General features: G+C 40.7%; 1 protein-coding gene across 2 annotated transcripts in view; it reads left to right on the plus strand.

Annotated features, from left to right (window-relative positions):
• Nucleotides 1-21165, plus strand: part of olfm1b (olfactomedin 1b) — a 27348-nt gene extending 6183 nt beyond the window's left edge. Inside the window, exons 1-6 of one of the 2 annotated variants that reach the window (XM_007548908.2) lie at nt 700-1618; nt 3976-4125; nt 4744-4899; nt 8065-8284; nt 15239-15345; nt 19001-21165. In XM_007548908.2, coding sequence (XP_007548970.1) covers nt 1469-1618; nt 3976-4125; nt 4744-4899; nt 8065-8284; nt 15239-15345; nt 19001-19675 — 1458 coding nt within the window. In that variant the 5' untranslated portion in view covers nt 700-1468 and the 3' untranslated portion in view covers nt 19676-21165. Of the gene's footprint in view, nt 1-699; nt 1619-3975; nt 4126-4743; nt 4900-8064; nt 8285-15238; nt 15346-19000 lie in introns of those variants that run through there. The other variant, XM_007548909.2, reaches the window with a different exon arrangement.
• Nucleotides 21166-26567: the final 5402 nt, after the last annotated feature.

Genomic DNA, 26567 nt, shown 5'->3' on the forward strand with positions numbered 1-26567 from the left:
CGATTAAAAATGTAATTTTAAATAAAAAATTCGCATCTGGGAGCCTGTACCTTAGCATCTTCATATTTTCTAAACATTATTTGTCATATTTGCGTACATAAGGTTGAGAAATAATAAAAAAAAAATATGGGAAAATTAAAACCCATTTTGTCCCTATTCTCAAGAATCACTGATATATATATATATATGTATATATATATATATATATATAAAACCGCCACCTGAATTAGTCCCAGGGAATGGGATTCAGAGATTTTCTCTCAATGTAATATTTTCTCTCAATGTAATATTTCCCTAACTTTCCAGCTTTTGCCCCACATAACACTGGATGGGACTTGTGACTATCAGTCAGTTTCTTCTGATTCATATGAACACCATGACCGCATTTCCATCGATATAATGATTTTCTGCACATTGTTTTTAATCGCTTCTGACATTCACAACGCAAGTGTGTACACTATATAGATGCAAAGGTCGGTGCAAGTCAAACCCGAAATCCCCGCCAGATTTTATTTGAAATGCGCCTTTAATAAGTGATGCCTGTTTAAACTTGTAACGCCAAAATCAGCTACAAGATGGCGCCAGAGTCACATGAATGAAAAGCAGATTCTCTGATAACCGAACGCTTCCATTTCCATCAGACAACCAACACGCTCATTCCGTTGCTTTTGCAAACCGTACTGCCTTTTGTGATGCACTTTTTTTTGGTGTTGGCTGTGCAGCTATACTTTTTTTTCTTTTTCTTTTTTTTTTTTCAAGTTGAAAGCGAATGCTCGGGATTTATTGTGCGGACATAAAGGCCACTGAGAGAGAAATATGACCTCCAGGATCACAGAGTCCTCTCAGACATCACTTGTCTGACTGACCTCATTGTCGAGAAGCTTGTGTCGGTCGGCTTATTGACGATTCGGCTGCGGTCCGAGATTGGCTGTTACAATGAGCGGAGCCCGTACTGTGTGACATCATTGCGTCTGGCGCTGTGTAGATCTACAGCACCTCCTCTTTTTTTCTTTTTTTCCTCCCTCTTCACATCCATTTGGAGCCGCCCGTACGAGCAGTTCATCACAGAGCGCACCCAAAGCAGGAGGCGGACCCAGATAGTAAAAGGCGAACCGGAGCTCGGGAGCAGCATTGTGCGGGACGGCCAGCAAAGAGGATCTATCCATCCGCTGCGTGCTTTCGGGGGCTTATTTTAAATACCCGTCGTGCACTTTTTTGGGGGATCGAGCGTTGCGGCTCTCTCTCTTGCCTCTGTCCCAGATACCCATCTGCGCGTCTGCGTCCGAGCACTCCCCGCATCCCCCCTTTGCCTTTTGAAGATGTCCACGAAGAGCCGAGCCGAGCCGGAGACCCGGTCGGACCGCCGAGATGCTCTGGGCACCGCGACTCGCCTCCCCGGTTTCTCCACGGAGTCCGTAGAATGAAGGAGGATTAACATCGAGTCCGAGTCGTCCGGAGCGCGAAGAAGATGACGGTGCCGTTGTTGAAGATCGGGGTCGTGCTGAGCACCATGGCGATGATCACCAACTGGATGTCGCAGACCCTCCCCTCTCTGGTGGGGCTCAATACTACCAAGCTGACGGCGGCGCAGGGAGGGTACCCAGACCGGAGCACGGGAGTAAGTTTCATTCAGTCCCCCCTTTGCCCCCATCAGTGATCGGGCAGATTTAATCACTAAAGGGAATGTTAATTATAGAAAAGCGCTGTTGGTTCATTCATAATTTAAAGCTGAGCTCGTGCCGTGCGCCCCGGACTAGTAAAGGATTTTGGAGAGACATCATAGATTCCTCCTCTGGTGTTTGATGTTGCGCTGCTGCTGCACCGAAATGGAAAGTTGGTCTTTTCCTTTTTTTTTTCCTCTCAGATTTGATTCTAAAAATATATGGAAATTTAAATGCTTCAAAAAAAAAAAAAAAAAAGAAAAAGAAAAAAAGAGCGTGCTTTCCTAGATCCCCTCTGAAACAGCAGGAGTCTTCATCTTTTCTCTCCACAGTGGGTGAATGGAAGAAGGAGGCGCTCAATGCCACTGCTGGATGAAGCAAAATCAAGTATTTGTCATGCTGGTCTTGTCAAATATTTAGATTTTAAGCAGTGGATACAGTAAGTGGCCTAATGGAATCAATCCCATTAACAGGGGCGCCTGCAGGAAGTTTTTTTTTTTTTTTTTTTTTTTTAAAGGGGGTGGCCAAATAGGTGCCATTGATAATCCAGGGGGTAGTATGCAATTTTTTTTAGGAGAGTTACTTGCCTACTGTTATGTGCGGGTTAGTGCAGCAAAGGACGACAATTCAAAGGGGTGTGCAACAAAACAGTTAATGAAATGAATGTGTGATTTAATGTGGCTTCTCCTCTGCATCTTAAGACTGCCTGGACCAGCAGATTTCTAGAAGTGGTCACTGCTCTTCTCCACCACTGTACTCCTTCACATAGTGCCTCTGCATGGAATGAGTTTCAGATAGACTCTGAAAATAGATCAAAAGTGAGAATTCCCATTATTTTCCATTCGGAAGCATCAATCAGCAGCGCAACAGCCTTTTGAGTTTAACACAAATTAGGCTCTGATGCTATTATTAACTCCACCAAGGAAGCAGAAAACCTTTTCTTTTCTGAGGGGTTATAGTCCTTAGGGGGAAAAGTTATAAAAAGCCTTATGTGTGAATCTTTAGTTTTTTTTTTTATTTAGTTTTTTTTTTCTTATGCAATTAGTGAGTACTCAGTTGTAGCCTCATTCCCCTTTTGCTTTGTCTCCGCCTCCCTGGCTGGATTAAAAGGCAGCTGACACACAGTAGTGAATGTGTTTTTAAAAAAAGCCACTCCTATTCTCTGATCCCAACAGCAGGACGGTAAATGGATTAGTCACGTCTCGTGTGATGGATTATAAAAAGAAAAAAGTGACGTCATAGTTCTGGAATGGTAGAGCTGTGACCCATATATAGACTGAAGGCAGAGCAAAAAAATGTACTGCACATTCTTTGGTGAGACGTAGTAGTTTAGATTCAAAACTACAAAATCGCAAGATCAACATTTTTGTCATTTTAAGGAACTAAACTCAACAACGGTGCACCAAATCAGATGCTGTTGGTTGTTGGGTTTATACACTAAAGTTCTTTGGTTTTGAAGGATGTGCTAAACAGGACAGTAGTGTTTGAACTGCTGATCATCGATTGGAGATGGTCATGAAATATTAGCTGCATTCTGATTTCTGGTTATTGATTGGTACCTCCATTAAAAAAAAAAAAAAACACCCACAAAAAACATTCCTGATCATCGTACCTACAATCACAGTGTGGATGAAATGTGAACATGACACACGGAGCAAATACAAATAAATTAGCATTGATCTTCCTTTATATGGATACAGCTAGTGCTCTCGGGGCCACCAGGGCCTCAGGGTGCCCTTAGTTGTCAAGGAGTTACTTCCTACCTCAGGTCGACTCGTAAATAACGAGTGTAACCGTGGCATTCGGTTACATTACAAAACAGGGGAGAAATCATTTATTTTCATTTTGTACACGCCGAAATGATACGATCAAAGTGAAACCAAACAGCATTTCTCTTGTTTAGAGGAGGTTCTTCCCCTCTTTAAAGTCCAAACAGCCCTTTGAGGAGTAGGAGAGGGGCGCAGCAACTGAAAACATTTCTTGAACCCCAGCAGCAGGAGGATTTGCCTGAGCGACCTTTCATAACTTCTAGGTCAGCAATGCCTTTGGACAAGCCTGCGTTTAGTTTCCACGGTAACCAAGCTGACTTACCGGCAGATCGGTTTTAATGGTATGGTATCCTGATGCATCTTCAGAACGTGCAGTATTTGATGGCGAACAGGCGGTGCTTAATCATGGGCACGGCCCGGAAGTTGATGGATATTTCACAAAGCAACAAAGCTAACTGTTGTTTATTATGCTTTTTAAAAAGCTATGTTTTTCAAGCCATTTGACAACACTTTCTGACTTTTTTTTTTTCTTCTTTTGCGTGAAGGTGTTGCCAGCAAACCCAGAGGAGTCGTGGCAGGTGTATAGTTCCGCCCAGGATAGTGAAGGGAGGTGTGTCTGCACCGTGGTGGCGCCCCAGCAGTCCATGTGCTCGCGGGATGCTCGCACCAAACAACTGAGGCAGCTGCTGGAGAAGGTAATTGCTTGGCTAAATACCCAGCAACGGCAATCTGCGTCTCACAATGCCCAGGGTAGCCATTTTTACCTTGTTTCACGCTCACAAAGAGATGGTCCCCTAGTCACCTCCCTGAATGTGGGACAAGAATAGAAATCAAGTGTCTAATGAGCTCCCTGGAAACCCAAGTCGTCATGGGAGGCGGTTGAACGCTGCGCTTATGTTGCGCTGCATGCACCCAGAGCAACATGTCTAATGATGCAACGCAGCTCAACGCCCAGCCTGGGAGCTACAACGCAAACATCGGTAAACAAGCTAATCCAAAGTAATGCAGATTAGTCGATTTAGCCGACATCAACAGGCTCCTCTTAGTTTGGGGAGTGCATCAAGTAGAACATTTCTGGAGACGACAAATGTCTGAACAGTATGTATTCTTCGCTTGTGAGGCCCCTGACTAGCTGCCTGATGTCAGAGTTTGTGAATCATCACGAAATGCGTGCCAAGCCAAAACAACATATTGGAAACCTGTTGCTTTTTCTCTACACCAGACTACTCAAAGCAAACCTTTGAGGTAGAAGGGAAAAAAAGAGAGAGATGTTTTAGATATTCAGCCTGCATTTATGTTTACCGGATCCCCAGGTCCAGAACATGACCCAGTCCATCCAGGTGCTGGACCAGCGCACCCAGAGGGACCTTCAGTACGTGGAGAAGATGGAGGTCCAGCTCCGTGGCCTGGAGACGAAGTTCAAGGAGGTGGAGGAGAACCACAAGCAGAACATTGCTAAGCAATACAAGGTAAGAGGCCCCTTCTGCAGCCACCCATCCCACCACCATACCCTCAGAGACTGCTGCGTCACTCAGAGTTAGCAGCCTAACCCATTCTGTGTCGTTTGTCAGTAGGAAGAGTATAGAATCACTGCAATCATTATATTACATATAGTGTATATTCCACAGTTTGTAAGTGCTCGTCTCTTTTACATAGATAAAAAGAAATGCTAAAAACAAGTGTCACCATCAAGATTTTTGATAAATCACTGTAACCATCCACCTTAAACTACTATTGTTTCAGCACAAAATTAGCTTAACAAACACACATACTGTATGCATAATTATACTAGATACAGGAACTATAATTGTTCTCTTTTAAAGCCAGAATCTGTACTTTTGTCTCCTCCTAAACCTGGTGCTCCAGATCACATCTGAGATGCTGTGACATTCTGGTAGATTTGCATTAGTGCTCCTTACATTGCTGCCTTTTTGCTTCACTTCAATGCAGCTCAAGTCGAAACCTTTAAGTTATTGAGCTCTCCCCGTCAATGGGCCTGAAACCAAACAGCGCTGCAGCCATGTTTGGCTTCGCGGCTAAATTCATGACATTAAAATCAATAGATGCTCATCGAAATGCATTTGGTCAAACACACCAAGGTAAGCTGTTGGAGATAAACACCTCTCAAATCAGCTGCCTCCAAAGAAATGCTGTAAAAAGGGAAGCTGTGGAAGAAATCCCATTTAACACAGCTAATTTGACAGAGCAAGATTTAACTTCATTTTAATCGCAAAGGGTTGAAAGCACTTTTATTGAACGTGTTTCAATAAAATTTGCTAAATCATATCAACAAAATGAGCTGCCGCTTAGTCTGTTAAAAATGTAAGTTTTTGCAAATGGAATAATATATTGTTTAATTTGAATGTATCATATTAATTAGTGCTGATGTGACCCAGATATTTCTGTTATTCTACATGTAAACTGGAACAAATTAATTTTGGCATTGAATGTAATAATATTGTCTTGAAGTTTCATGTTAAACCGCTTATAAAACATATTGTCTTTACCCTTGCTAAAATACTGATATTAAACCTTAATGTATAAGTAAATTTATAGTAAGTGTGTAACAACACATTCAGCTCAAACGACAATTCGATATGATACACATTAGTGGTTTCACAGGAATGGACAAGATTAGAGTTGTCCATTTCTGGGTAATTTCACTATTTACTATTCGAGGAAAGTAAATTTACCCTTTTTGTTGCTTTTCCCACTCTGTGTTGTAAAGAGTGTGCAATTGTTACAGAATAACCCAGTCTAGATTTGACTATAGTCTAATTTAAGTGCTCTTAATTTCTTGTAGGCTGTAGTCATGAATGTACCTCAAACCGCCACATAGCCAAGCTTGCATATCTGTACGACTAATGCCTATTGATGCATACTTAACACATACCAACGGTCATACTGAAAACACTGGTAAATTGTGTCTAATTTAGCTAAAGTGTATCTTAAATTTTTATATTGATATCTATTTTTTAATTTATTGATGTTAATAATGAGGGCTTAATGCCACAAAAGTACTGAAAATGATTCTTTTCTTGTCCCGTATAAGTCTTTAGCTTTAGTTTCCTTTGCGGCTAAAAGTTAATCAGTTTTACAGTGTTTCTTGTTTACATTAGCATCTTCAAAAGCCACTATAACATTAGCTTCTTCAAGGCTAATGTAGCAGATTTTTGTAAGCCAACCATATGAGCAATATTGTATTGGAAAAGACTCCTTTAACACAACAGAATAACTACAAAAAATACTTAATTTCCCTTTTTCAAAATAAGAACCTCAGACTACTGGGTTTCAAGCTGAAGCAGTTAAATTTTATTTTAGCACCGACTAGCATTAAGTCTCTTGCTAGCTTTGCTTTAGCAGACAAACTCTGTCCAGGCAAAAACAAACATTCAGTTGTCAGTTTGAGATTTTGTTTCACCCCTTACTGGTTTGTCAATAAAAACAGACAAGGGATTTAGCTATGTGCACATCTATACCACATAAATACAGTTTTTCTGCATCTTTAGCTTTAGCATTGAATCTAAAGTAGCTCCTGTTTTCATACCATCTGTCTTGCACTTCTCCAAGTGTCTCATCCCCACCATTTATGCATGCATAGCACACAGCCTCACGCAGCCATGTTCGGTGCATGCGCGCAATTTACTGTGACATTGTTTAAGTGCATTTTACTAAATATGTGTGTGCCTTTGTGTGTCTCTTGAGTCAGGTTAGAAAGCTCTAGCCCCTGTCAACAGTCTGTCATTTTCTTGCTTGCAGGGCTAACTTTAAGACATGTAAAGAGAGCCACAGGGAAGAAGAGGCAGGTCAATTCCAGATTCCCCCCCTGAACTGCGCCACAGTACTGAGAGTGTTTGGGCATCAAACAGTTAATTTACCCTTAGCATCATTAAGATTATGAGACCCCCCCAACCCCCCTCACCCTTCTCCCGAACCAACCCACTACTGATCTATTCCTGCATGTTACTGCTGTCAACGTTTTCCATCTTAAAAGCTTTTTGCTGGCGTAAATACATTTATTATTATTATTATTATTATTATTATTATTAATTATTATTATTATTACTAATTGGTGTTAGTCACTTTTCTTTTGGCTTTTGTCTATGCATATTTGGTTAATCAGCAACTCTTTACGTAAAACTCTAGACGTAAAAATTCGAGACACTTTGTTGTGTGTGACATGTAAAGCATGTAACCCTTAATACGATGTTGCATTTTGAACGTTGATGACCAATAAAGAGCTTTCCCAATTGTTGTCCGTGTACCGAGGGCTTGCTTTTTTTTTTTAAATAAAAAAAACCCGGCTCCTCGCCGTCCAGAGAAAGGGGCCCCGACCCCGCCTGCTCCGCTCCGTCCAAGCGGGTGGAGAGTATTCTTTGGGTTTGTTCGCTCAGAGACACACCTGCACAGACAAACTAAAAGTAAAACAAACAAACAAAAACACAAGTACACTTGACGCACAAAAACACCGAACACGATAGGTGAAGAAGCAGGGCAGAGTTAGAGTAGTCAGGCTCAGACAGGTGTTTTTTTTTTCCCTACTTCTTTTCTTTCTTTTCTGGAAAACCAGTCTCTCTTTTTTTATTTCTTTGGTCGCGCTTGACACTCAACCGAGCTTATTCTAATCCTTTCAGGCCATAAAGGCGAAAATGGAGGCGCTTAGGCCGTTGATACCAGTGTTGGAGGAGTACAAAGCCGATGCCAAATTGGTATTGCAGTTTAAGGAGGAGGTCCGAAATCTGACGTCAGTTCTAAGCGAACTACAAGAAGAGATGGGGGCCTATGACTACGAGGAGCTCCACAACAGAGTGTCAAATCTTGAGGAGAGACTGCGAGCATGCATGCAAAAATTAGGTAGGCACAGAAAGTTGTTGACACACACTTTGCTTCAAGCACATACATGCGCACACACACACACACGCACACACTGGCTAAAGATGCCATAATTAGCCCAGGAATTTACTTTCAGGCATACGTACATGATGATGCAGAAAGCAAGGGAAGATTCCTTGCAACCGCCCAGCCCTCAAAATACACTTGCTTTATGTGCAAAATTGCTCAAAACTTTTAAATCACCGCTTTAAAGCGGCCACACTTAGTATTTTGAAAGTATTTCAAGATGAGTAATTCTCCAGGATTTTTTTTTAAAGTCCTCCCAAAGGTTTTTTTTTTTTTTTTTCTGGATTTTGGCTGCTTTTTTTCCCCTTTTGCTAATTTTTGTGTTGAGTCATTGCTCCTGACCAAAGCCACACAATGTGACACATGTTCTGCATAAATGTGAAACTAGAGAAGTGCAGGGCGGAAGTAGAAGTGCAGCATACCACCGGTACCTAAAAGACCCAAAACAGAAAGAATTCAAGGTCAAAGTCTGAATTGCTTTGGGAATCACCTTGTTGGTGCTACAAATCCTCATTGCTAACTTTAGCACCTTTGGTATTTCATAAATCTGAAGTGAAAAATGGTATCTTAAGTAACAAAGTACAACAAATACAAAGTACCGAAAACCAAAACAATGGTTTTGACGGTATTGTAGCTAACACCTGAAGTGTCTTTGACTGTCAAGCACAATGGAGGATTTGTGGGCGTGCCAGAGTGCACGTTCTCAGAAACTTGTTGAACTATTCGAATATTTTTCATACAAATTTGGTGTAAGTAGATCATCACTAGCTGACTCTCTAGGATAACGGCAGGAAAACATTGGCAAATCAACACAGAAATGACTGAGCAGGCACAAAATCAACCTTTTATGGCCGTCTTGGTCCCAAGACTTAAATTCTTCAGAAAAAAGTCTGGAGTGAGGTAAAGACGAGAGAGCATGTGAGAGGACCCTGAACTCTGCAGGGTAGAAAAACTGTGCAAAAAGGAATAGTCAAATATTTCTCTCCCTCTTTGGTCCTAGCTTGTTACATATTATACTAGACTGGATGTTGCCTTATTTACAAATCAGGGTTGAGGTATGGCTGCATACAATTTTGTCATGGTAATTTTATTAAAATCAATTGGATTTTTCCAAACTGTTTAATTGTATTTGGGTTAAAGGCTGTATTTTTCTAAACCTTACATTGGGTGATTATGCTGCAAAAATAAAAATAACTGATTTTAAGGGGTTTTCAAACTTTTTTTTTTTTTCCCGGCAAATGCGTATCACCTTCCCAATTTACATTATTAGAAATATTATGTGGCATCCTGCTACTAGGAGAAGCCCTCATTTCAGCCTACCTAATGTGTATTCCTCAATATGTGAAACCTGATTAGCTTCATTGCAGGAACCTCATCAGAACGGTATGATGGAAGCGCTTGCTGCCTCAAAGTGGCACGTGAAAATATGCCCACAAAGTCAGCTGCGCTGCTCACGTGGATCCAGTCCTATCTTTGCTTTTTAGCCCCTTCCTCAGTGTCTTCACACCTCGTGTGACAGAGCACGGTGCTAATAGATGCACACCCACGTGGTGACTAAGATATATTACAAGAGCAGAGGCACTTAGCACATCGCGGGTATATTGTGTCCCTGTTTTGAATAATTCACAGTGCAAGATGGCAGAGGGGAATTTAGAAAGTGCTCAAGCCACAATGCCCTCTGTCAGCCCATTTCAGCCCGCTAACTGATTCTTCTGTCGTCGTACGTTTTTACGGCGAATCTTTAACGCTTCGTGTCATCAGACAGATTTTAATATCAGGCGAGAATGACACAAGCAGATGCAAAATGTAGTTTTCAAATGATGATGTGAAAAACCTCATGGTTTATTCGTGATCCAACTAAGATTAGTCACACATTTAGTTGAAATTCATTAGCAACACTTTGGCCAGATTTATTTCAGACTTGAGGAGTCAATAAATTTATTAAATAGAACATTAATGATACAAACAAAGTTCAAAAACAGACTTTGGCACCAACTAGTCCAGTAAGGATTACAAAGTCATAATTCAGGCTTTGGAACCACAATGAGAATCATTATCCACAAATGGGGAAAAAAAAAAAAAGAAACCTTTGAAGAGCGGGGAACCTGCCCAGGACTGTCTGACCTGCCGATGTTGGTCCAAGAGTGCCTCGACGACTCATCCAGAAGGTCACAAGAGGATCCAGAACAAAATCTAAACACTGTAGACCTCATTTACCTCAGTTAAGGTCTGTGTTGTTGATTCAACTATAAGAAAGGAGAAAAAATGATAACCTTTCTGAATGCTGCAAAGGCTGTCTAATGCTGACTAAACACAAAGAGAATCTCAATAAGACCTTTGGCAAAATACTATTGACTTTCTATTACATCTGATGTAAAAGTAACAGCATTTTTTAAAAAGAACATCATACCTTCAGTCAAACCTGGTGGCGACTGTGATGCTTTTTTAAAGATTTTTAATAGATCCATGAATTCTGCTTGTCAGCAGAAATCCCTGGAGCAGAATAGCTCACCATCAGTTTAATTGTTTTTTTTTTTTTGGTTAAAGTTCACAAATATTACAAATCAGGTCAATCAGCCAACAGAAAGTCCACCTCTGAGTGGCTCAAAAAATGGCCTAGTCAAAGTCTGAACTTCACTATAAGTGTGATGCTGAGGCACTGCCTTAAAAAAAAAAAAAGCTCCAATGTGGCTGAATTAAAGCCATTCTGGGATGCTGAGTGGTCCAAAATTCATCCGCAGTGAAGTAAAGATGGTCAGTTTTTCCAAAACACTGATTCCAGCTGCTGCCTTCCGAGTGCGACACAGTCTAGTGTTCATTTACTTTTTCACATAGGACACTGGGTATCTTTTTATCTCTACAGCCTCACTGCATTTTGTGTTTGTCAACTGATAATGAAATTAGTTTGACTTGAAACAGTTAAGTGTAAAGCAAAAGGAAAAAAAATAAACACACTCCACAGCAGCTTACAGTGCTGCTGTATATTTCACACTTATTTATATCAAAAGCCTCCTCCAAGCCCAGGGGGCCGGGACCCTTCCAGTGTTTCCGCTCCCAGTTCGCTGAACACGCCATTCCCTGTGTCTGTGGCCAAGCAGCTGGAAACGGGGGAGGAAGCCGTGACCTCTGGGACGGATCGGTGGCATGTGCGAGATCGGAGGAGATAAAGGCGAGGTCACCCAGCGAGACGCTGGCTTAGGCAGAGCAGAGGGTGGCTCTCCTTTTCATCTTCGCATGCTTGCTAAAGCTCTCATGCATCGTGCACACAGATGCACTCCGACTCCATGGCGCCGTGCAGAGATTAAACCGGCCAAGGTCACTGGCCACATTTGCATACGACCAACAACAATGGGGAAAGGAAAAAAAACACAGAGGCGGCAGAAATGTTTTACCTCTGAGTGATAGACAGGGAGGGCTGCAGGAAGGGTGGTAATGGAATGGAGAAAGTGAAAAAGAGCAGGAAAAGTGAATGAGAGTAAATAGAGTCTCCGCTGAGCTGTCCTTCAAGCTGCTGTGTGCCAGAGAGACTAACGGGCCCGCGGCTGTCGGGACACAATGGCCATCGATCAAGTGGACATGCCAGCTTGCTGGGCAATAATCAAATATATAAATCTCCCGTTGCCGTGCCACCGCAATGTGGATGCACACAGAGCCGCAGGCGAAGGGAGGCCGTGGAAACGCAGACACACTGATGGATGGAGGAGCAGGAGAAATACCTCTGCTGGCTGCTCCACGGCAGCTGGTTCCCGTTCTCTGTTTGGAACCGTAAATAATAAAAAATACCCAAAACAAATCCCCAAAATTCAAAAATCTCATCAATGTATTTCATACTGTGGACTAACACGAGGTAGGAGAAAACTTTAAAGTGGAGAACAACGGATGTGTGGTTTTCAATTCTTTCTGAGAAGTGTGGTGAGGATTTGTGTTCATCCTCCCACCCCCTGTATTTTGATGCCCGTAAAGTAAATCAGGTGCAACAAATTGTCTTCAGAAGTCACCTTGATGATAAAAATAAGTATGTGGTTCCTTCCTAGTTCTCTGTTTGTAGGGAATCACAGAAAAGAAAAGTTAAGAGTTAGTTTACATGTCAGTGAGTGAAACAAGTATTCGATTCTCCAGCTTTTCATGCATATAAGGAAGGATTTTGACACCACTCTTTACGGAGGCTTTCGAAATCCTCAGAGTTTCGTGGCTGTTGCTTGCTAACGCAAATCTTCGGCTCACTCTTCGGAGCAGAGATCTAATGACTGATTAGGCCTCGACGTGACCTTAAACTGCTCGTTCTTTAGCCACTCCATTATTGTCTGTGTAGACTTTTGAGAAATGAGATCAATCTTATACAATTTGAAACGAGGCTGTAAAACGACAACGTGGAAAAAGTGAAGCGTTGCGAATACTTTGTAGATGTGCTGTATTTCCCGAGGGGCTTCCAAGATTTCAATCTATTACAGCGCCTGGAGGTAATAGATTGCCAGGCAAATCAGGCTGAATTGTGTTGATTGCACTGGAGAAATCAAAGAACAATGATCCTCACAATGCTGCCTGCCTGCTTCGTCCAGATGACAGTGGGTTTGTACGAAGGAATCCTCAACTCCAAATCCACAGCAATGAAAAAACTATTTGTTTGCTTACTCAAGCAAGAGTAATGAAATAAAAGAAAAAAACAAAACAAAACAATGTTTAATCGTCGGGAAAAGTCCCATTTGCAGTTTGGCACAAGTCACAGCAAACATTTGGAATTAGATGAGCTGGTTAGATGAACATTATGCACATTATAGAAGTCAGAAAACTCATAAAGCACACATGGTCCAGAAATTATTATTTTCTATTGAAACATGTTGGTAGCAACATCATGCAGGACCAGGGAAACTCCCTGGAGTTGATGGGAAAAGGTATGGAGCTGAACATACAGCTCTGGAAAAAATAAAGAGACCACCTAATATGATCAGTTTCTCTAATTTTATTTTTTTATAGGTATATGTTTGAGTAAAATGAACATTGCTCTTTCATTCTATGAATTACTGACAACGTGTCTCCAAAATTCCAAGCAAAGATTTTGTATTTATTGGCAGAAAATGAGAAGAAATGGTCAAAGTAACAAAAACGATGCAGTGCTTTCAGATCTCAAATAATGCAAAGAAAACAAGTTCATATTCATTTAGAAACAATAACACTAATGTTTAAGTTGGTTTAAATCAGAAATCAATATTTGGTGGAGTAACCAGGAGGTTTTCAATGGGGTTCAGTGCAGTGGGCTCCATTTTTTCCAGAGCTGCATGTCAATAAGGTGCTCTAGTCTGTAAAAGACAAGGATGAAGGTTCACCTTCCTGCAAGGCTACGACTGGTTGACATATTCATGTTACACATTTTTGCCAAGTAAAATGGGCAAACAATCAGTTAATGTCAGCTTATAGAGACATCACCCACAAAACCTGCATTTGTAGTTGGAGCAAAAAGGTGATTTTATAAGGACTGACTCTGAGGGTCAGTGCATTTTTTTTTGAAAAAGTTTTGAAAACCATGTATCATTTTTTTCCATATTAATGCACTGTTTTGTGTTGGACTGTCTGTCACATAAAATCCCAATGAAACACATTTGCATGCGTACCATGCTAAAAATATGAATAAGTTCTGACTGATGGGCTGGTTGTGTTTTTGTGGCATCGGCCGCAGCTCTCGTTAGTTTTTTTTTTTTTTCCCCCTCACTTGGATTTGGCCTCTGATTCAGGCTAAACAAATTCAGGCCAAAAGGGGATTAGAACCTGCGCCGTATCTCCAGACAGCAGATCCATCAGCCTTGCCCACTGCAGCAGCAGTGGACTTCTAACGATAGATGCACGATTATAGAAAATAAATAAATAAATCAATGGCTAATGTCTGAGTGCGGTCTCTAATTCCCCCCACCCTTAGGTGTTATGTAAGGGACTCGACCCCCCCTAGTAGAAACAGTAGATCCACGCTCGTGCGAGTATCCGTTTGTCTCTCAGCTGCAGCCAAGGTACAATTCCCACACATTCTCTCGGGCATGACATATGCCGCGCACGGAGAGACACGCCGACGCTCCAGCACAAAGCCACGATTCCCATTACATAAGAGGCTGGAATGTGACAGCGAGAGGGGTTTGCAATGTGTGTGAAGATTAAGTAGAAGGGAAGCACAAATTAATCCCGGGTTGTATGTCCACAAAAGGACTGCGACATTCCACTTCGGTGAAGAACAAAAAGGGGATGATGGACTAATGGATGAAACGCTTCGCAGAGAGAGGCGAGAGAGGAAGAGAGAGGCTAATGAAACCCATAAAAGAGCAGTCGTCTCAGAGTTGCACTTTAAATTAGCTTTTTACTGTGGCTAACTCCCATCTTGTGATTTTTGAGAAGCCCTTTGCTGTGATCTCAATTATTATTACTTTTTCTCTCTCTCTCTGCTAAGAAATGGCTAGAAAGCCTAACGAAACCTTCTAGTCTCTGCCTGCGCTTATTAGATAGAGACGATTACTCTGATCTCAGTCAGGAGGGACGCAAGACCAGCGTTATTTTTGTCAAATTTAGATTAACACCTCAATCAACGCTAATTAGCGCCTTGACGCCTGGTGGTTCACACAAGAGGAAAAGTACAGAGAGCCTCTCCCTTTCCTGATTTTTTTGTTTTTTTCCATTTCCCTAACTTCTTCACACGTTCCCATTCTGAGGGTAAAACAGGCATTAGCATATGTGAGCAGAATAATAAGCACTTCTTGCAGAGTACATCATGCATGGGGAAAGGCTGTAAGATACCATAGAGCTGGACTGGAGCTGCCAACTTCATCCTTATGACAAAATAATATTTTCCCATAAAGCTCGACCTCAATGGGTGAGGGGGGGGGGAGTGGCATTGCTGCAGATGTTCCCATTTTACTTCTTTACTTGCAGCCTGCGGCAAACTGACAGGCATCAGTGATCCGATCACCATCAAGACGTCTGGATCCAGGTTTGGCTCCTGGATGACGGACCCGCTGGCGCCTGAAGGAGATACCCGGGTAGGTACAGCACACAGTAACACAGCTGGGTTTTAAACGCAACTTTATGACAACGTCTAATCTGGTTGTTGAAAAAGAATTGGACATTTAAAGCTTTTGGTGTGGAAGTCGAACAGTGGAGCTGGAAACGTTTTGGGTAATCAGTTGGGTGAGATATATCTGCCAAAAAGAGTCGATGAAAAACTTTTCCTATTTTACCACTTCTGTTACGTTTTTTTTTTTTTTTTTTTAGATAATTTCTATTTGATAATTGGCAGAATCATAGGAGAAATAATTTTGTAGAGTATTTTTTATCTTAGTTTCATAAGTTCAGACATGCTAAGATTGCTATACCTTGTATCAGTTTGGGAAAACCTAGAAGACGATGTCATGGCTTTGTGGAAAAACTGATTTCCACTGATTTGAGTCAGTTGTTGTTAATGTCAGCAGTAACAGCTCAATTAGGTTACTGTTTCTTAATGAAACTTAGTTTGTAGTTGGTTGAAAATATTGAAGTTAGAAATCAGAAATGACTCTCTTAAGGAAACTTTTTGATTTACTCACTCTGAAAAACCGAACATGGAGAAAATCCTAAAAAAGGACCAAAACATTTTTGGTCCAGTTTAATTATTCCCACATTTATCTGGTCATGGAAATAGCTGAAAATCTAATTTTAAACTCTGGCAATAATCTTATTTATTTCCGGAATATGAAGAAAGCACATGAGCAAAGCTTTTAACTTAAGTCTTGCACAGTATTTTTGCAATCTTTGCCAGTTGGCAAAGAGTCCAATTTGGATTTTAATAGTGATTAAAATAACATTAATTATGATGGACGTAAAAATGTTGACCATCTGTCTTTTGTGACCAGATCTACAGCTGATATTTCCTTTGTAGAGGGAAAAATGAAGTCCGCTTCTTTTGCCCAGCAGGTGTGCAGCACACAGGTCCAGCTGCTCCAAAAGCTGTTCAACAGCTGGTCACTCTAGTATTTCTTTGGCATCTTAATAAAAGGACCTTAAGGCATAGGAACAGTTTGATTAGAAATTTCAAAACTTTGCTTATCATAATCTAATTACCTTATTATCAATGGTCCATGCAAAACTGATTCTTTTCGACTTTTTGTTTTAAATTCAGTGTTATAATAGTAGGCCTTTGTGACGTTGCTGCTGGTGTTGTACGTTACAAATGTGCTAATGTATAAACTTACTCAGAAGTCTGATTGCCTGTTACACATAATCTCAGATGAAAATTGTCTTCTGCAACCAACAGAACCTGTCAATTCTGTTCTCCAACATCTTCAGTTTCCATCAGATAAGTTGTAACTAAATATCTCAGCTTGGGCATTTGCTAGTTAGCGGCAGCTCTAAAATCTTTGATAAGCAGACGACAACATTAGACTTCAAAGCTTGTTCTCTACCTGACTACTACACAAAGAAACGTGACTGCAAAGCTGCAGCTATTCTTTACAAAAAGAAAAAGTCTACCACTCCGAGAGCGAGTGGCGTTAGCCGTCAGGTTAGCTTGACCAGCACTGCTTTTGTAGCCAATTGCATCAGCTTCCCTTTTGCATAGCAGGACTTGTTTTGGCTCAGAAGATGCATTTCCCATCAGTACACATACACTTATTATCGGCATAAATCGGTGGATGCCATATTCGTTTTTGTTGTATAATGATGATTCCTGCTTGGCAGAGCTGGGAAAGTTTAAAAGTTTCCTGGCATGAACTCAGCTTTTAAGGATAAGTTCAAAAACGTTGAATTTGTCATTTTCAAATGATGTCATCGATACTGGGAAGCATGTAAGTGCTTTGTCTATCCCTCTCAGACAACGGTGTTATTTATAAATTCAGATCAAAGATACATGTAGCTTGACCTATCAGCATTGTAAGGTGAGGGATTCTCAGTAAGACACACATCACTGAACTGCGGCTCTGAGAAAGACGATGTCATTTTCAAGAATGTAAAAAATGTTGCCAGAGCAGAAGGGGCATCAGAAGTCCCAATATGTGATTAAAGTGTTCTTGGCTCAATCAGCTGGAAAAAGTCACACTGGTTAGTCGGCTGTTTTCCGGCTGCTAAAATAAAGCAGTTGTTTTGCTCACTGGGGAGTGAAGCCGGTTATGAACAGGATATGGGTTATGGCTGATCTGGAAGGTTCATGTTACCTGCTTTTCCATGTTAAATCAGTCTTTACCTTCACTGGGGATCATGGCCTCCCAGAATAATTATTTGCAGCTAGTTCTAACCCAGACCGTCACCGTCAAATGAAAGGAAATTGTTTGGGATGTTCAAGTACAATTCTAGAGGCACCAAGGCTGCCAGGGTCTTGAACCTCCTGAAACACCAGTGTCACTGTCTAAAATGAAACTTTGGATCACCATCATGTCTCCTCTGGCGGTGTACAGAGTAAAAAAAGAAGTACTTACTTTAAAATAAGTACTTACCTAACCCTAACCCCTAACCCTATCCCTACCCTAACCCTAACCCTTAAGCTGCAAATAGCATCCACCCACAAGGCTGAGCCAAATAGCATTATAGATTTATTGTCAGAAGAGACAAAGATTAGTTTATCCAGTCACATTGACAAGCACGCCCGAAGAAGGTGAATGTTAAGTGTGAAAAACTCTCTTCCATGAAAAAAACTTCCCTGAGTTTAAAAGCCAGGTCTGTGCAAGGAAACCAACTAATTTAACCAAACTCTACCAGACCCTGCTATGAAAAGCTGTTTGTTATACAGCCAATATCATACGACTGCCTCGTTGATGGCTGCAAACCTGTGCAACAAATTCTTATTTTAGAAGTCATTAAACCTGTATGTTGGAAAAACGAAAGGTTAAAAGCCCACAGTGAATATGGCATTGATGATTAAGATGAGTGTACACAAAATTACAGGAACAGCTGTTACTTATATAATTATGATGCACTACAAAGAAAACGTTTGTAAGATTTTAATAGGGACGTCGGGCCTTGAAGAGGATGGAGCTCGATAACAGACAATTATTTAATTATAACACCTTCCTTTAGAAAGCTTGTTTCAAAAATACCACAATCCATACAGCCGATGAGGCAATTTAACATTAGATTGAACGAAAAATGCTAAGAATTTAGCTGAAGTGTAAGAAGGGAGCTTTGTAAAGACTAAAATCGTCGATTTTGATTAAAACACACCAAAAGGCGAAATGGCACAAAAGTGTTTACTTGGCAGAAGTGGACAGTCTCACTCGACCTCTTTTTCTACTCCAGTGTGTTTCATCCTGTTCCAAGGGGACCTGCTCCCTGCATGTGACTGGCATTCACCAATCAGTCGCAGCAGCAGGGGGTACCAGGTGGTGAAAGAGCCTTAGCCGTATCAGTTCCGCAGAGACTGGGAAGGTATTAGTGGCTCTGGAATGGCGGCCGCCAAAGGAGCCAACAGGAAGCAGGGTTAAAATGCAGCTGCAGCATGATGGCATTATCCTGGCAGGGTCTGTCAGCTGCCATCCTGAGGATGACATCAGGAGTTTTAATTATTATTAAAAGCTTTGTTGGCTCAAATAAAAAAAGAATTCCTATTGTTATCTTGATTAGGATGCTTGTTCGTTGTGACGCTTAGTTTTGACTGTGGGGCAAATTTAACACTATGGAGTTATAAGATGCAGAGATCTGAAGCATTCCTTTTCTTTTTATTCTGCTTAGGTTTGGTACATGGACGGCTACCACAACAACCGCTTTGTTCGGGAGTACAAGTCCATGCATGACTTCATGACGTCGGACAACTTCACGTCCCACCGGCTGCCACACCCGTGGTCGGGGACGGGCCAGGTGGTCTACAACGGCTCCATCTACTTCAACAAGTTCCAGAGCCACGTCATCATCAAGTTCGACTTCCGCACCTCGTCCATCAGCAAGTCCCGGCAGCTGGACTACGCCGGCTTCAACAACGCGTATCACTACGCCTGGGGCGGCCACTCGGACATCGACCTGATGGTCGACGAGGGGGGCCTTTGGGCCGTCTACGCCACCAACCAGAACGCCGGCAACATTGTCATCAGCAAGCTGAACCCCAACACGCTGCAGATCATCAAGAGCTGGACCACCAACCACCCCAAGCGGAGCGCCGGCGAGTCGTTCATGATCTGCGGTACGCTCTACGTCACAAACGGATACTCGGGAGGAACCAAGGTTTACTACGCGTACTCCACCAACTCCTCGACTTACGAGTACATTGACATTCCCTTGCAGAACAAGTACTCGCACATCTCCATGCTGGACTACAATCCTCACGACCGCGCCCTCTATGCTTGGAACAATGGCCACCAGGTGCTCTACAACGTGACACTGTTTCACGTCATCCGCTCAGAGGAACTGTAACGGAGGAGGATTCAGTAAGGATAGATAGACGTTGTCCTTGGGAAGAAAGGGGGAAAAAACAAAAACAAGCTCATTGTATTCAATCTCTGAAAGAGGAGACCGTATCGAGAACATCTTGTTAAAACAAAGAACTTGTGAAAGACTGCATTATCTGTGAATGCAAAATGCATTGAATGTGTAAATGAACGCAAATCTATCATTGAAGTGTTTCATTCCAAAATTAGATGTTACTATTGGAGAAATACTGCAATATTATTTATCTAAAAAAAAAACAAGATCATTGAAAGGAATATTAAGGTTTTGTAAATAAATGTCTAAAGATGACTTTTTGATTTTAACGGTGTGTTTTATTTTGATAGCTGCCTTTAATAGTGGTATATTAGAGGCATTTTTATTTTGGAATGAAACTCTTTAATCGTTTGTTGTCTAGAAAAAAGATGATTGTAAAAATAGAAAATATATTAGACTCAAAATACTAAGAACAGATGCCATTAAAAGAAAATACCACGCCTTTTTTTTATATAAGCAAATATCAACCTAAAGGTCATTCCTGAGGCTCCTCCCAGATGGACTTTTCCGTGGTCGACAGGGGAAGGTCAGAGGTCATGGGGTGGGAGGTTCTGGAACAACGACTGTTGGCTACAAACTGTTGGATCCTACCCCTGCCCAAGATCCTACGGATAAAAGTGGAATGTCGGTCCAGTCAGAGGACTGGACAGCCAAGAGGAAGCGGGTCTCTCATATCATTTTTATCAAAGTACAGTAGCAAATCTAAAGTCTGTAGAGAAACAACAATAACATCTACTAAAAGGCCTGAAGGCACTGACTGTTGATCGCGCTGATTTTTTGATCTGATTTTTCTGTGTCGGTGGTTATGTGTTGAAACAGATTTCTTTGCATGATTGTTTTCTATAACTCCAGTCTGCTCTGCTGAATGTCCTTTGCTGTACGATACTACAAATTCAAGCTCGAAAGGGAGTTGGAAGAAGGCAAAACACAACTAAAAAAATTTGCTAATAATTCATTTTTATTTTTTTTAGTTTTCCCTCGGCTTCTCCCTGTGTAACGTCTGCTTCTTTTGCTTCTGTTTCTTTGCCTCCATTTTAAATGTTCTTGTGCTATTCAGCCGCTGGTCTCCTTGTATTTATTTTTTATTAAACTGTCGGAGGAATCTAGCTAGCTCACTGATCTATGAAGTTAAAAAAAACAACTGAATTTCTGACATAATGCATTGTTGGTAAGGGAACCTGGTTCGCTTATCTTCATCTCACATGAGCCTGAAGAGGTCAGGGGTTTACATGAAAATAATAATCCCATCTCATATCCTGTATCCACCCCCACGCCCCACTGCGAGTGGAGGATGTTTGTTAAATGTACGTATACCCTTGCTAAAAACAAAGGCTTTTCACTCTTTTTGCGCTTTGCTGGACATGTATTGTATCTGAAATGAGATGGTCTATGAATCGTGTCAATAAAACAGAGAAATCTGACTCTCGGGTTGTTTTTAAAAGTTACAGGCATCCGTTAGACAGCGTGTTTGGTTTAAACTGAGCTTCAAGCTCACATCACATGGTGAGAACATCTTTTATTGCAATATTCTTTGAGGAGCATTCTAATGAGTCATAAGTAGTGCAAATTACTGGGTGTGTACAGAAGAAAACGCTAAATTCACTGTTTGAAGCGAGTGTGAAGAAAATGAAAGTCTCAACAATTACACACTGTTTCTGCTGGATGTGGTAAAGCAAGATATTGTCATATAGTGAGTATTTCACCTTCACATGCTGAAACAGAGCAATCATCTGTCGCAAGATCATTAAGTTATTCACCGTTACATCTTTCTGTTTAAAAACGTTCCAACTTTAATCTTATGAGAGTTACACTTTTGTTTCTTACAAGCCAGAACTTCCTGTTGCAGATGACTGGAAATGATGCAGTCAAAAAATGTTTTGTGATAAAAATTAGAAAATAATATGCAAATTAGAAAAGTATTACTTGAAAATTATCTGCGAGTGTCATTTGAGCCAAAACTGTTGTTTTATGACCAAACAAATGCACCAAAATAGCAAAAGTTGTAGTGAAAATTGTAGTCATAATACTGCCTAAAAGTTTGTCCCTAAAAATGTGACAAACTTTTTAATATCAAGAAATCACATTATAACAATATGATAATAATTAGCTATTAACTTTTTTTTCCACATATTTATAACCAAACTATCAACCAGTTGCTACAATCTTATTATTAAAACGTAAGTAGATATGTTACCCAGCAAGAACTGATGGCCTGACTTGGGGAACACATCTGTGTGAAAATAAAGATGTCATCTGCGTATAAAAATACCTTCCCTGTGCAAATGGAGCAAATGGTAGGTTCTTTGTACTCAGAAGTTACAGTTCATAAGTTGTCAGCCTAGCCAATGGGCCAACTAATAATAGTTAGCAACAAAGCAAACGGCATGTTATTTCAACATCTTAATTTGGATGTGATGTCGTTTCACATGCAGAACCGATGTTTACAGCGGATAAAATCCGATCGCTGAACGAGAAGTTTTTCAAACCTTGATATTTTTACCAATAGTTTCAATTAGTTTTTTGTGAAAATTCAAATGCTTTAAGCAGCTTTGGCAATCTAAACACTGAGTGTTAGTCATCAGCAAATAACTTGATGTCAAGGAACTAGAAATGATAAATGGTTAGAGGCAGAAGACACTAGCTCATCCTTAATATGGACGAGAGGGTCTGTAGGGTTCAGCCAATGAGATGAGTTCTGAAAGCTTAACAAGGAAAACTGCCAAACAGTTCGGCCAATTGTTATCTAAGAAGCACTGGACTCCCTCCTGAATTTAGAAAATGTTTGTTCAATTAGTCATCGGATTAGTCACATTTTGAATTTCTTATGAAGTTCTTAATATAGTCTGCAGCTCATCCTGAACCTGAAGTATCGTCTCCCTGCCTCTGTCCGTGGTCCGTCTATTTAAATAATATCCCCGACTCAGGGACAGTTGTAGTCTTTAACCATAACCCTCATGAAAGGAACATGTTTTCTGTCTCTTTAAATTTGATGTTAAACACTTTTACGTATGTTTTGTACTGATCTACCACAAGCAAGCCACAAGGGCTTTCTCGATCTTCCTCGCTTCATCTGCTTCTACTTTTTGAAGCCAGACCAGACCGTCTTCTTTTTGCTCACTCAACAGTTTTACCATCTTTGATTCGCTCTCGATCACCTCAGTCAGCTGCCATCTTTCTTTTTCTTCTTCATCGTTCAGCCAGTCAATTGTTCACACTCTTTGTTGCTCCCATACTATCCCCCCACTGCCTCTCAGTCCTCTGATGCTGCAATCGATGAATAACTGATTGCTTCTATTTTCACCTGACACAAACTGATCTACTCACCAGAATAAGGGGGAGGGGATATTTTTATTTTTTTATTTTTTTGGAGATGGAGAGAGAAGTAAACTCGCATGCAGAAGTAACGTGTTCCTCGGAGGATCTCGCTGCACATGACACAGCGAGCTGTCACTCAGCAGGGGAATATATTTGCATCTTCAAGCAGCGAGGAGAGCATTAGGAAACATATCAGCGCCGCCCGTAGCCTCCGTTTCTCAGCAGCCACATCACAACCTCATACACCCTTGGATCTGACAGTTACACTTTATTTCATCATTGTGCATCTTGGCCCTCTCTGGCAATTATTTCACACTCACCCAGGATTTCTTGAAAGCGAAGTCGCGTAATTAGCTTGTGCATACCTTGCCCTTTTGCTACCATCGCTGTAGCATTAATTCTGAGACAAAAGGAGGAAGGCGGTGAGGGGTTTGACCTGATCGTGCGGGGCGCCGCGCGCCTCAAAAGTTCAAGATTCTGTCAGGAATAAAAAGCCAGAGTGCTACAACCAATTACAGATTCTTAACATTTTATGAACACCGCGCTACATTTTGAAAGATTGTTCTTAAAACATGATTCAGCACTGTGATAATCTAACTAAATATTTATGACCTTTACTTCTTTTTAAGTCTTCAAACATTTATTAAACCTGACAAACTTGCTACTCAAGTTGATCATCCAAGAAAGAGTTTGTTACTTCTTTGCATAATAGTGCAAACTCTGGAAGACTGGAGACTGAAGAGACACAACAGTTTTCAAGTTTTGCCAGAGATTATCCATTGGAAACAAGTTGAAAGCCACTGCAGCACAAAGATATTCTTTGACCTAAACCGATCATTTCATTCCGGTCTTCAGGATTGTACTCGCTTGCTCTTGATGAAGGTGGACGCTTTTTTCCTCTGCTCCCTCCCTGCCGTTGTCTGCCCTGCTTGCTCTGTTTTTCCTCAACCCCTCCTGTATCCATGGAGCTGTGGAGCTGAAAGCTCCCAAGGACATTCCTGGATAAACAACTCCTTTATCGAACTTTGCAAGGAGGCTCAGTAACATGGCTCCGTAGCCCTTTGACATCACTGCCTTCACTCGTGTCTTTGTTTTGCCCATTGTTTTGTCTGAATGTTGCCATTTGCCCTAATGTGTCTTTTCCTCTTTTTTGTTTTAGAAATGGTGGAGTACTCCCTATTTAACCCAGAAAAGGATTATTTTAGTTTATTTGTAATATCAGAAATTGTGGGGTACGCACTATTTAGATCAACATTATACAGGCCAGAAATGGAATCAGAATTAGAATTAGAACAACTACGAACTTGGAATCCAGAAATACTTAACAGGAACAGTCACTGCTTAGTTTATATTACTTTTAACCCAGAAAAGGAATTAGAACAAACTTAGAATTGTGGAGTACTCACTTTAACCCAGAAAAGGAAGTAGATCAGTCACTCTTTAGCTTATTTTACCAGAAACTGTAGAGTACTCACTATTTAGAAATGGAATTAGATACTTAGCAACCCTGAATAGGAGTACTTAGTTTACATACTTTAGAACATTAGATTAGTTTTCTTTCCTTTGGTTTGTTATTTTCTTTGTATTTCCTTTTAACTCACGTAAAGCACTTTGAATTGTCTTGTTGCTGAAAATGTGCTATATAAATAAAATTACCTTACCTTACCTCAATCCGTGTGGTCGGGTTTATTGTACCACTGCAAGATAAAGCTTCTCTGCACTCTCAGGCCTTTTGCTGCAGGTTTTTTCTTCTGGGTGTTCTTTCAGGATTGGCCTACATTTGGCTTCATCCATCTTCCCATCCACTCTTCCCAGCTTCCCTTCTCTTAACCCCACAGCGTTACAGTGATTGGGTTCGCTTTCTGTCACAGGTTGTGTTTTGCATGCAGGCCAAAAAGTTGCTTTTTGATTGCACTGAACCAGGTTACTTTCCTCCACGTGTGTTTTATATGTTTCCTACATTCATAGAGGAAAATAAAACTCATAATCACTTTCAGTTTCATTATTGGCACTCTCTAATGACATAAAATGATTATGTTTCTGATTACCATGGACCTATGAGCTGCTTCTTTGCTTGAAGCTCTCATTAAATTGTCCCTCTCAATTTAATATAGACAAGTTTTGGTTGGTTTTGTAGTTCTGTCATTCTTGTTATATCCATGTAACTACTCTGGAAAGTTCCTCTTTTCAAGACTAAAGAAATAATTACTTCAAAACACACCAACAACACCTGCATGCTTCAAATCACAGGGTTTTATTTAAACAAATATGTATGTTTGCTGCACATGAAAAAAAATAACCTGTACTTTTAATTAGTTCTACTCAACCTAATAACTCAGTTTTTGCTTTTTATTAAGATGTAACTTGATTAATTCTTAACCATCCAGGGAGCAGAAGCAGCCATAATATATCTCTGGCCCCGAGACTGTGGCAATCACAGTGAGTACTTTCAAATTAAATGCACTGTGATACATCCAGAGATTTTATTTATTTATATATTTTTTTCAAATACACTTCCCTTTATTTGTTTTCGTTTCAAATATTTTCTCTCCAGATTGATCTCACTGGCCCAGAAAGAAAGCAGAAACGATACCCAAATTTTTTTTACTGTGGCTCAGGGCGACATCGGAGCAAGACCTATTTACAAGGCAACCATGGACTGGAATAACAGCTGATAATAAATCAATGGAACCATAAAGACGGGGTCTGAGAGAGGAAAAACAACAGCAATAAAGACAATTCATTTTAATTACAGCACAATAGAAAGGCAAAGCAAAATAAAGTCAGGTGTCCCCTTTGTGATTCTTAATTTGGCAGTAATATTTACAATTGTGTCCTTGTCAGCAGTTCAGCCACCTGCTCACTCACAAAATATCCCCTAATTAGCATTTTTGTCAATGTGCTAATTAGCACATCTTATATGGGCGTGCATACACACTATTTGGAGCTGAGATTACTATACATACTCAGAACACATCCCAAACTACGCAGGTTTTTCAACATTTTGAATGTAAGGCCGAGACTCTTGCTTTGCTGCTGGGTTCAAGGTAACTGTGAACATGTGGACTGTTTTTTTGTTTTTAATGTGAGAAGTGAGGCATTTGTAGTCTGGTAAAAGGAGATCACGTAGCTGAATTGTGAGCTTTGCAAGGTCTAAAGGTCAACATTTGCCAATAAGTTCGTATTTTCAGCACAACACTTGGGAATCGGCATTCTGTTGTTAATGGGAAAATTATTTTTGACGTCATTACTGCGTCGTAAACAGAGGTGACTGAAGCTAGATCTCACAAACAGCTTAACATGCCATTTCAAATCATTATTTTTCTTGATGCTTCAGAGAGAAGAAAAGGTTTTCCATTATAACTCGTCATTTTGAGCGTACTCATATTAGTTTAATAAATGAAAATATTGATTTACAATTTGTCCTCCATTTGGCTCAGACACAGGAGAAAAAAAATCATAGCTGCTGATAACTAAAAAAGAAAAAAAGCAGAGAGGACGTAATCCT

This window comes from Poecilia formosa, unplaced genomic scaffold (assembly GCF_000485575.1).
Source record: "Poecilia formosa unplaced genomic scaffold, Poecilia_formosa-5.1.2 Scaffold28, whole genome shotgun sequence".
NCBI lineage: Eukaryota > Metazoa > Chordata > Actinopteri > Cyprinodontiformes > Poeciliidae > Poecilia > Poecilia formosa.